We start from the raw sequence: 12,647 nt of genomic DNA on the forward strand, positions 1-12,647 counted from the left end.
GTTCGACCGCCAAAGGGGTCTTAACCCACAGGTTGAGAACTGCTGATTTAGAGGAAGGGCTCATGGCTACTCCTCAAACAATGACATTAAAAACCTCCTGTCAGCCCTAACCCGTTTGGCTTAGTGGCCAAAGCATCGGCCTGCGGACTGAGGAGTCCCAGGTTCGATTCCAGTCAAGGGCATGTGCCTTGGTTTCGGGTGCGTCCCCAGTGGGGGGTGTGTAGGAGGCAGCTGATCGATGTTTCTAACTCTCTATCCCTCTCCCTTCCTCTCTGTAGAAAAATCAATAAAATATTTAAACAAACAAACAAACAAAAACCTCCTGTCAGTTTGACTTACCTGCTATACATGTAGAGAAATCAATTATAAGAGAAAACATTTTGAAATAATGGCATTTCCAAATCTTAATCAATCCCATTGTGGATATGCCAGAGTGTCGTGATTAAAGCAGGTCCCGGGTTCTAGTTAAAACTCTGTCATCAACACACAGCATGACCTTGTGAAGGCTTTTTCTCTCCCCCCAAGGTCCTCACTAATAACATCTGGTTGCTGAAAGTCACTTACTTCACGATGCTCAGAGCCAGGTAAGGGCTAACGGAACTAATAGATATTACATCAAGAAAAGCCCTACATTTTAACTCTTTTTATTTTTTAAAATATATTTTTATTGATTTTAGAGAGGGAGAGGGAGAGAGAGAGAAACAGCAATGAAGAGAATCATTGATCAGCTGCCCCCTGCATGCCCCACACTGGGGATTGAGCCTGCAACCTAGGCATGTGCCCCGGAATCAAACTGTGACCTCCTGATTCATAGGTCGATGCTCAACCACTGAGCCATGCTGGCCAGGCAAAAGCACTACATTTTTAAAAAGGTAAATCTGAATGAATGCAAGGCAACTCACCTTTTAAGGAGTTAACTAAATAGAATATTGAATATTTGCAGTAAAATAATTATTGAAAGAAATGTAAGTTCTCACTGCAGTTTCCAATTTAGAAAGAAACCAACATCCCACCAAATTCCTACCTGCCAGCATGGGAGCTGGACAGCCCCACTTCCCAGCCAGCCAGGGCAGAGTGAAGCGAAGCCACGTGTCTGCTCATGTGGTCACCATTTGATTCCGGTACAACTCTGTTCTGAATGGCACTGAGCCCTTGTGGTATTTCTCTCTCTTCTCTTAAGACTTCACACTCCCAAATTTTTTATTTTGAAAAATTTCAAAACCATAGAAAAGGTGAAATCGGAATTAACCAATTGTGCCAGGAGCTGGTCCATCCTTGCTGTTTCAAGGGACCTGGCATATATGGCATACTGTTCTTAATATGTTTGCTCACCTTTTTGGCACTATGTGTTTTAACCAAGGTCACCTCTCTGAGAAAGGTTGTTTCCCCAGGTAGGGATTTTCCCCTGAAGTTAGGGAGGGAATAAAACCCCTTAACTAAGTGCCAGGGGGGTAATTAATCACTTTAACTACGAACAATCATGCTTACGCTACATAATCTTTACTTCCTGGAATGGAGATAAGAAACGCCCTAGCCTTTGGAATAGAGATTGATAGGATTGGAATCAACTGGTATAAATACAGATGTCACAAGACAACGAGAGACAGAACCTAGACACAGAACCTAGAGACAGAAGAACTTCGCTGGAGAGAACATGGCAAAAGATCCTGGACAGAAACTGGCCTCAGAACCTAGACACAGAACCTACACAGAACCTAGAGACAGAAGAACTTCGCTGGAGAGAACATGGCAAAAGATCCTGGACAGAAACTGGCCACAGAACCTAGCACAGAACCTACACAGAACCTAGAGACAGAAGAACTTCGCTGGAGAGAACATGGCAAAAGATCCTGGACAGAAACTGGCCAAAGAACCTAGATACAGAACCTAGAGACAGAACCTGGCTACAGAACCTGGATAGAACATGGCAAGAGAACCTGACTAGAACCTGGTGACTGAACCTGGCTGGAGAACCTGGACAGAACCTGGCTGGAGAACCTTGCGAGGGAACATGGCTACAGAACCTGGCTGGAGAACCTGGAGAACCTGGCTGGAGAACCTAGCAAGAGAACATGGACACAGAACCTGGCTGGAGATCCTAACCAGAACTTCGCTGGAGATCTTGAACAGAACTTGGCTAGAGATCCTGGCTAGGCTGCTGATCAACTGAACGCTGTCTCCGTGTCATTCCTTCTTCGCCGACTCCGTCCACACCTTTGGGGACCCCTGGACCTGCTGGGGTTGGATCCCAGCACAATTGAGCACAACTGACAACAAATGGTGGACATAATTATTTTTTTCTTCTTGAAATTATTTTTTAAATATATTTTTGTTGATTTCAGAGAGAGAGAAAGACAGAAACATCAATGATGAAAGAGAATCATTGGCTCTAACTGGTTTGGCTCAGTGGATAGAGCGTCGGCCTGCAGACTCAAGGGTCCTAGGTTTGATTCAGGTCAAGGGCATGTACCTTGGTTGCGGGCACATCCCCAGTGGGGAGTGTGCAGGAGGCGGCTGATCGATGTTTCTCTCTCATTGATGTTTCTAGCTCTCTATTCCTCTCCCTTCCTCTCTGTAAAAAAATCAATAAACTATAAAAAAAAGAAAAGAAAAAGAAAGAGAATCATTGATCAGCTGCCTCCTGCATGATTGGAGATCAAGCCCGAAACCTGGGCATGTGCCCTGACCAGGAATTGAACTGTGACCTCCAGGTTCATAGGTTGATGCTCAACCACTGAGCCACAGTGGCTGGGCAATGGTGGAAATTATTAAGGGTGGAATTTTTTTTTGATTAATGGTGGAAGTTTTGAATAATTTCCTTACTTCTCCACAAAGATGAAGAGGGGAAGGGCTATGAAAACAAGGTGGCACCAAGTAGATTTCTGGCTTGCTGCCAAATTTTCCACTTTCCCCACCAAAAAACATGTTGCTATTGGCTTGACAAAAACCTCAACTTCCTTCTAATTTCCTGAAATGTAAACAGATGACAGATGTATGTATAGCAGAATATACTTCAAATGGGTCGTAGGTACTTTCCTTGTAATAAAATGCTGGTGAAAAAAATGCCAAAACAATAAAGTGATAATGACTGCATTTTGTTAGTCTAAAAGTACTAAGCTCTACAGCAAGGGTGGGAATACTTAAAAAACATTGCAAGAGATACTTAAAAGACATAATCTGGGCAGAAGCAAAGGTGAAAATAGAAATTTTCCTCTCAGGGTGTCCTAGTCTGGGTTACTCAGACTCTAAGCAAAGGACTTTGGTTCAGTTTATTTGGGTGACAATTCCATGAAGCAGAAGTGAGGGAATGAAGAAAGTGAGACAGGGAAGGGAGAAAAGCAACGAAGGATGAGTTAATGAAGTGATTTTAACTGAGGGCAAGTGGGGCTCAATTCCACTTAGGATCTAGCAAGGAATATCTAGGACGTATGCACTGAGTGACGGGGAAGCTAGGGTACTTACTAACCAGCCCCCCATTCCTCACCATTTGGGGGTTGCTCTGGGGGCATAAAATCCCCAGCCCTCGTAGACAGTCCTATGCATAGGCTGAGCAAGTTTCTGTGGTGCAGGAAAGCAGAAACAGGGCTTGTGTTGTAAAGCTGTCAGTTTGCACAGGAACTGTCCACAGGGTTGCAGGTGAACTGGAAGTAGGCTAAGGGATATGTCGTTGGGTGGGACATCTACACAGACATCTCTTATCAATAATAGTTGTTAGGAAGATACTCTTCACAACTGTTCCACATTCATGGATGTTAAATATCAAAGGTAGGCGTGCAGAAATAAGCCCTTACATTTACAGTCAATTGTCAACAAGGACGCCAAAAACAATTCAATGGGGAAAGACTAACCTTCTTTTGTTTTTTTAATCCTCCACCCAAGGACATGCTTAGAAAGAGGAAGGGAGGGATACAGGGAGGAGAGAGAGAGAGAGAGAGAGAGAGATCGATCTCAACATGAGAAACTGGATCAGCTGCTCCAACCAGTCGCTGAAACTGCAAACCAGGTTTGTGCTCTGTATGGGGAACTGAACTGAACCAACCACCCTTCGGAATATTGGAGGATGCTCAACCAATTGAGCCACTCTGGCGGAAAAGAGTACTCTTTTCAACAAAGTATTGTACTACTGGATATTCACAGTAAAAGATTGAAGTTGGTCCATTCCCTAGCTTACACCATAAAAAAAAATTAACTCAAAACGGACCAAAAACCTAAATGTAATACCTAAAACTATAAAACCCTTAGAAGAAAATGTAGAGTAGATCTTTGTAATCTTGAATGTGGCAATAGTTTTTAAAATATAACAACAAAAGCACAAACAAGCAAATTAAAAACAGATAAATTTGGATTTCATCAGCATTAAAAATGTGCTTCAAAGGGCATTATCAAGAAAATAAAAGACAACCCATTGAATAGCAGGAAATATTTGTAAATTATATATCTGATAGAATGTATATTGGTAAATAAGTTTTGTAACTTAATAATAAAAAGACAAATAACCCAATTGAAAAAGTGGGCAAAGGATCTGAGTAGACATGTCTCCAAAGAAGATAAATGTACAAGTGGCCAATAAGCACACAAAAAGATGCTCAGCATCATTCATCATGAAGGGAATGCAAATCAAAGTCATAATGAGGTACCACTTCCTATCAACTAGGATGGCTAAAACAAAAGGCAGTAATGAGTGTTGATAAGGATGTGAAGAAATTAGAACCCTTATACATTATTGGGGAAATGTAAATGGTGCAGCCACTTTGGAAAACAGCCTGGCAGCTGCTCAAAAGGTTAAATATACAGCAATTCCAATGACCCAGCAATTTTACTCCTAGATGTATACCCAAGAGAATGAAAAACCCATGTCTACACAAACACTTGTACACAAATGCTTACAGCAGCATTATTTATAACTAGAGGCCCGGTGCATGAAATTCATGCATGGGGAAGGGGGGGGGCAGGGGGGTGTCCCTCAGCCTGGCCTGCACCCTCTCCAATATGGGATTCCTCTCACAATCTGGGACCACTGGCTCCTAACTGCTCACCTGCCTGCCTGATTGCCCCTAACTGCCCTCCCCTGCCGGCCAGATTGCCCCTAACCGACCTCCTCTGCCAGCCTGATCGCCCCTAACCGCCTCTGTCTTGGCCCCTGCCAATGTGGCTTTGTCCAGAAGGAGGACTGGACAACTGGAAGATGTCCGGTCTACCCGGTCTAATTAACATATTACCCTTTTATTAGTATAGATAACTAAAAAGTGGAAACCAAATGTCTATTAACTGGTAAGTGGATATGCAAATATGGTATATCCATTCAGTGGAATATTATTCAGCAATAAAAAGGAATGAAGCATTGTGGGCAACAGTGTGGTGATTGCAGGGTTAGGGGAGTAGGTGGAGGTGGAGGAAGGTATAAGGGGGATAAATGGTGATGGGGGAAAAAATAGAGAAAAAAAAGGAATGAAGTACTGATAGATGCTTTAACAGGGCTAAAAGATATTGGGTTAAGTGAAAGCTAGTCACATAGTGTGACTCCATTTATAAAATGTGTAGAATAGACAAACCTACATGTAAATTAGATGAATGGTTGCTTAGGACTGGGGGAGGAGTATTGGAGACTGATGACTAAAGGGATTTGGCTTCGTTTTTGGGTGATTGTGTAAAATTGACTGTGGTGATGGTTGAAACAACTCTGGAAACACTAAAGACCATTAAATTGTACACTTTAAATTGGTGACTTTGCATGGCATGTGAGAGAAAATGGATCAGCTGCCCTCCATACCCACTCAATAAACTTGTTACAAAAGTAATCAGGAGCATGGAAGCATATTAATATTCTTTTCTAAAAAGTCTCATGGTTTAGCTATTACACTATCATTAGAATAATGCTTTAAGTAAGCACATGCTTTGTCCATTCAGTATGAGTTTCTGCCATCTGCCTGTGATTGTTCTTCAATAAATGGAACCAAGTATGCTTTCACATGCCAATGCCTGCTCCTCTTCATCATGAGCTTTTTGGACGGTCTCACTTCTCTCAGATAAAAGGGAATGAGCCCTGGCCCATGTGGCTCAGTTGGTTGGAGCATCTTCCCTGTGCACTGAAGGGTTGAAGGTTTGATTTCCTGGTCAGGGCACATACCCAGATAGTGTGTGCAATCCCCAGTCCAGGCGAGTACGGGATATTTCTCTCCCTCCCTCCTCTCTCTTTAGAATCAATGAAAACATATTCTCAGATGAGGATTAAAAAAACAATAATAAACACAATTTTAGAACACCTTTAGCTTTGCTTTTTCTAAGTCTGGTTGATCTGGAATAACCTTTCACCGATCTTTTAATGAAGAATTAGAACACATCTCATTCCTCACCTGTATAAACCCTCCTTGATTTACCACTTTTGAGGAAACATTGAGAATCCCTGCACAGGCTCTAAGGCAGGGGTGGGCAAACTTTTTGACTCGAGGGCCGGAACAAAAGCAAGGATGGAGTGTTTGTGTGAACTAATATAAATTCAAAGTAAACATCATTACATAACAGGGTACGGTCTTTTTTTTTTAGTTTTATTCATTTCAAATGGGCCGGATCCGGCCCACGGGCCGGTTTGCCCACGGCTGTTAAGGCCACCCGTGGCCTGGACTTGCTACATTCCATCCTGCAGGCTCCTTCCTGCTTTGGGTCCTACCCCACTGTGGTCACTTTCTGTACTGTCCTTCCTGCCACATGGTAGGTGGTTAATAAATACTGACTAAATAAATAAATGTAATTTTTTCATTCCCTAGATATAACACGTTTTCAAGTATATATATATTTTAAATTGAATTTATTGGGATGACACTGATTTGCAAAACCATACAGGTTTCAAGTACATAGCTCAAAAAAAACATCTGCACACTGCATCGTGTGCCCATCCCCCAAAGCAAGTCTCTTTCTGTACCCATTTATCCCATTTTTCCACCTCTACCTACCTACACCCCCCTATCAAGGAAAGACTTAACTGTGAATTCATGGGTGAATTTGGGGGGGTGGGGAGGGTGGTATCGGTAGGTCTTCTGATATATTTTACAAAATTGTGTACATGGGAACGTCCATTTTTCTAAGAAAGCGTCCATAACTTTTGTTCAATTTCCAAAAACATCTATGACCGAAAACACGGTAATGATCTGAGTTAAGGGAATGAGGCTCAGAGAAAGGAAGAAAAAAGGGAGACAAAAGTAAAAAAGTCAGAGGCTGTAACAGCCAGTGTATTATAAATGTATTAGAACGATTGTGACTTTAAATAAGGTAAATTGCCCTTGATGGTCACAAGTACTGAGGACACAGGGATTCCAATGCCTAAAATAAAAACCAGCCAATTGCCTGTTTTCTCAATGCTCCCCTCTGTAGTCGTGGCTTATATGATGGTGATTTTCAATAGTCGGTTCTGCTTTCCACGGGCCTTTAAAACTATATGCTGACCCTCCCCCACCCAATTCCAAGATCTGATATGCCTTCTGCCATATCAGGAGTGTGTGAAGTTGAGAATAATTAATCTAAATAATTCACTCAAAAGAATCCATCTAAAATCCCAGTCAGGTCTGTACAAATTGATTGTTTCTAAAGAATGTGGAATGTCCAAATAGCAGTGTAGCTACATAAACCAATAAAATGTTAGTGGCAATTTAATTTTAATATCTTCTCAAAAATTTCCCAACTTACAAATTAGTATACATTTGTGTATATTTACACAAACAAATATACATCGTTCTTTCCCCCATCTTAATTCAGCCTCCCATAGGAGGTTCCGGGGCTCCGAGATGACTACCTTAGAGCTGGTGCTCCAAGGAGCCCTGCGTCTTGCTAGTGACTGCTGGGTGTGGCTGTGGGCCCAGAGCAGGTCCATTCTGTAGCACCACAGGCCAGGAGCAGCTTCTGTTCTTTTCCAGATGCACAATGCAGATGCCACTTCGGTTGTGTTCATGTATCCAGGTGCTTGTAGAGTCGACGACTTTTCTCTTTTTTATTTCTGTTGCCATGTTTTTTCCAGGGTTTCCCAGCCCCGCTCTCAGAGCTCACAGTAGCTGCAGTCACCAGGCCACTCCCAGGCTTGTAGCCCATCACAGCCTGGACTCCTTTGGTCAAAGCTCTCACATTTTCCTAGCAAATAAGAGGAAATCTTATTCAGGATATCAGCAGTCTCCTTTAGAGGATATGTATAGTGTTATTTATGGAAACTCCAAGATAGTGGGACTTCCATCTCTCACTGGTACTTGCTCCCCGTTACTTAAATGATAAGCTTTCAGCATTCTGTCCTCAGTTCATTCCCACCCACCCCTCAACTTTCCTTAGTTCCATCGCTTCAAATATTATCTATAACTAGAATCATACTAGCTTCTTCCTGGAAATCTCTATCCTGATATTGAAATTCAACCTGCCTCAATCTAAAATTGAGAAGTGGATTCTCCATTCTTTATTTTAGTGAGTGGTATAAAGAATCCGCCAGGCTGCCAAGACAGGACACTCTCTTTGTCTTCCTCATCTACCATATGCAGTCAGCTGGCCACTAAGTTCTGTTGCTCCCATCTTTAGAATTTTGTTTGTCTATCCCCTCCTCTCCATCTATCCCCCACTGCTCTAATCGAGGTGCTGATTAGCTTTCTCTGGGCCACTTACTACAAGACTCTTATAATCCAGCATCCATCTTTCTTAATTTTTTTTTTAAAAAATTCTTTATTGTTTAAAGTATTACATATCTCCTTTCTTCCCCATTGGCCACCCCCACCCCCCAGCACATGCCCTCACACGCCCTAGTGTCTGTGTCCATTGGTTATGCTTCATAAAGTATTACATATCTCCTTTCTTCCCCATTGGCCACCCCCACCCCCCGGCACATGCCCTCACACGCCCTAGTGTCTGTGTCCATTGGTTATGCTTATATGCATGCATACAAGTCCTTTGGTTGATCTCTTACCCCCTGCCCTCACCCTCCCCTGCCTTCCCTTTGAAGACTGATGGACTGTTGGACAGCATCCACATTTCTACAAGTTCTCTGATCGTGTTTCTCTTTCCCTGTCCTCACAAATCTCTGATGGCTCCTTGTAGCCTGGTGAATCACATTCAGATTCTCGCACAGGGCACATAAGGCCACCTACTACATGGGCTCTTTTAATGATAAACCCCACACTCCTGATCATTATGCCTTTGTTCATGCTACTCCTTCTGCCTGGAAATCTGGCCCTCACCACTCCTTCCAACTGGCACATTTTTATTTGTCTCTCAAAGTCCAGCTTAAATATCATTTCCTCTCTGCAGTTCTCATTTTCCCACTTTGCTCTCAATTCCAAGATACTGTTCTCCAGTCTGGGTTCACAGAGTCTTGACGTATACCCCTGTGCTAGACCTAACATGTCATGTTAATTGTTAACTTGCCTGTCTCCCCTTTGCTAGAATGTGACCCCCCCCCCCCAAAGCAATAATTATGTCTTATTTTGATATCCCGGGTCCTGGTGTAATAGCTGGCACATAGTAAGTGCTCAAAAAAGTTTTTGTAAACTTGTGATTTAAGTAAAATAAACAAAAAAAAATATGTAGGTTTACTTAGTAGAAAAAAATTCAATCCAATATGATTTGCAAGTATAAAGCAGGATTTCATGATCATAGAATAGTACATTACTCTAGAAACTAAAACTTAGATACCTAATTATATTATAACTAAACTCTAAGTTTTCAGCTTTCTTATTCATGACCTTTAGAAACTTTTGTAAAACTTAAAACTTTAACTTAAATGTCCTGTATAACAGTAATAGGCTCAGGGAAGAACTTCTAATCTTCCTGCATATTGGTAACTTTTCTTCTAAACACTGGTAGACTTGGAAATAATTCAAAGTAGGAGCCACAACAACCAAAGTTCTAGTCCAGCTTTGCTATTTCAAACAAGTGTCCTTAGGTAGCTCACTTAGCCTCCTTAAGCCTCAATGTCTTTAATAGTAAAGTGGGAATAATATACCTGCTTGGTGTGCCTCACCATGATCACTGTGTGGGGCACAAATAAGGCACCACACAAATACAGAAAAAATCATTCTCTGCATACACCTGACCCCTGCACCCCATTTTTTTTTTTGGTTATAGTAGATACAAAAACATTAATATATATTAGGTACAATTATACGATTTAAATGTTCTGCACATAAATTTGCTCTTTAAAATGTAATATACAATTGTACTTGTGAAGGATACTAGACTTACTGGGTGGCCACTTGTAAGTTATATAAATGTCTAATCACTATGCTGCATACCTAAAACTAACATATTATGTATGTCAACTATAACTGAAAAACTTTTTTAAATTTTAAAAATTGTACCTGTGATATAAACTTGTGATTAAAATATGTTTGTTTAGAGAAAAGACAATCTACTAAATGGGAGAAAAATTTGCAGATCTATGTATATTCTATATGTATAAAACCCTAATATGCAAATAGACTGAATGACAGAACAACTGAACAACCAGTCGATATGATGTGCGCTGACCACCAGGGGGTGCGCACAGAACATGCCAGGTGTTGGCAGCAGGCGGCAGAGCGTGGAACATGGCGGGTGTCGGCCATGGCGGGATGTGGAGCAGGGGAGTGGGGCCACCAGACCAAGGCGGGGTGCTGGTCGCTGTCGAGACAAGCCTCTGGTGATTACAGAAAATGTTTTCCTCCCGTGTGCCGCGGTCCCGCCGTCAGCAGGTGCAAGCGGCAGCTGCCAGCCCCGATTGCCCCTCAGGGGCGATGGGGGCAGCAACCGCTGCTCACACCCACTGGCGCCAGCCCTAATCACTCTGTGCCATCAGCAGGTGCAAGCAGGGCCAGCGCTGTCAGCTCGTGGGAGCAGCAGCAGGGCTGCCAGCAGACAGGGGACCAGGGGCCGCGGCGGGAGTGGCTGGGAAGGGACGCAGAGGATGGGCCAAGACCCACCGCTGTGCTCACTGCAGCCTCGTGGCACACAGTTCCTTTCAAGGTGCACGAATTTGTGCACTGGGCCCCTAGTAAGTAGGATAAAGGTTCATATCCAGACTATACAAAGAACTCTTACAACTCAACAACAATAGAGAATCCTCCAGAGAAGAGATATATATGTGTGCCAATGAGCACATGAAAAGATGCTCATACAACTAGTCATTAGGGAAGTACAAATCAAAATCATGCGGTACCAATTCACACATACCAGGATGGCTAATATAAAAAAGACAGAAAATAAATACTGGCAAGGATGTGGAGAAATTGGAACTCTCATACATGCTGGTGAGAATGTAATATGGTGCAGCCACTGTGGGAAGTTAATGTGGAGTTACCATATGACCCAGCAATCCCACTCCTAAAAATATACCCAAGAGAACAGTAAATATATGTCCACACAAAACTTGCCCACGAATGTTCACAGCAGCATTATTCATAATAGACAAAAAGTGGAAACAACCCAGATGTCCATCAACTGATAAATGAACAAACAAAATGTGGTCTATCCTTTCAATGAAATATTATTTGGCAATAAAAAGGAATAAAGTACTGATTCATGGATGAACCTTCAAGTCACTATGCCAAGTTAAAGATACCCATCACAAAGACTGCATAGTGTATGAATCCATTTACACAAAATGTCCAGAATAGGCAAATCTATAGAGAGAGTAAATTAGTGGTGGGCAGGGCCTAATGGGGAAGGGGAATTCGGAGTGACTATTAATGGGTATGGAGTTTCTTTTTGGAGTGATAAAAACGTTCTAAAATTAGATAGTGGTTAAGGTTGTGCAACTCTGTGAATATAATATAAACTACTGAATTGTATATTTTAAAAGGGTGAATTTTATGATGTGTAAATTGTATGCCGACAAAGCTATTATACAAAACGTGTTGGATGCGAAATTAAGAAAAGCTTTAAAACTTACTTGATGGAAAAAAGTTTTGTCAACAACATTTTCAATCTGTTTTGCTTTTTTATTCCGACCTGGCTGTATTTTCATTTCACCACCATTCCATTTGTTCTCCAGTAGTCGCTGGTGTTGATACTGAAAGGTCAGGGGATCTCTCCCCGGAGGGGGATGACAGTACAGGAGTTTACCCTATAAAGACAGTATGAATGGTATCAGAGCATCACAAATGCCATCTGTCAGACAAGGCATCTCAACCAGGCACACTCTGATGGAGCTTTCCGCTTTTGATCAAATTAGCTAAGTTGAGTTTTGGTTAACTGTAACGAAGAGTCCTAATAAACTGATGATGATGATCTTGGTGTTCTAGCCTCCTGCCATAGCCCCCAGACAAGAATAAAATCTTCTCTGCTCCTTTTAAAAAAAAATCCTCACCAGAGGATATTTTTTTCATTTATTATTATTGTTTTTTAGGTAGAGAGGGAGGGAGGGAGGGAGGGAGGGAGGGAGGGAGGGAAAGAGGGAAGGAGGGAGGGAGGGAAAGAAACATTGCCTCCCGCATGTGCTCCAACCAGGGTCTGGGATTGAGCTTGTAATCAAGGTATGTGCCCTTGAATAGAATAGAACCCAGGACACTTCAGTCCACGGGCCGATGTTCTATCCACTGCGCCAAACCAGCTAGGACTCTGTGCTCCTTTTTACTTCACTTGCATATCTATTAAAGTATGCACTTTTCAGTACACTTGTATGACTTATGATGAATATTTTCCAAAGC

The 12,647-nt window shown here is 42.2% G+C and overlaps 1 protein-coding gene across 4 annotated transcripts in view; it reads right to left on the reverse strand.

Annotated features, from left to right (window-relative positions):
• Positions 1–7,632: 7,632 nt before the first annotated feature.
• Positions 7,633–12,647, reverse strand: part of LSG1 (large 60S subunit nuclear export GTPase 1) — a 28,180-nt gene continuing 23,165 nt past the window's right edge. For all 4 annotated transcript variants that reach the window (XM_059687441.1, XM_059687440.1, XM_059687439.1 and 1 more), the window contains 2 exons: positions 11,891–12,064; positions 7,633–8,118 (listed from right to left, as the gene is read on the reverse strand). In XM_059687441.1, the coding sequence (XP_059543424.1) occupies positions 7,939–8,118; positions 11,891–12,064 (354 nt within the window). In that variant the 3' untranslated portion in view covers positions 7,633–7,938. The remainder of the gene's footprint in view (positions 8,119–11,890; positions 12,065–12,647) is intronic.

This window comes from Myotis daubentonii, chromosome 3 (assembly GCF_963259705.1).
Source record: "Myotis daubentonii chromosome 3, mMyoDau2.1, whole genome shotgun sequence".
In the NCBI taxonomy this organism is placed as follows: Eukaryota; Metazoa; Chordata; class Mammalia; order Chiroptera; family Vespertilionidae; genus Myotis; species Myotis daubentonii.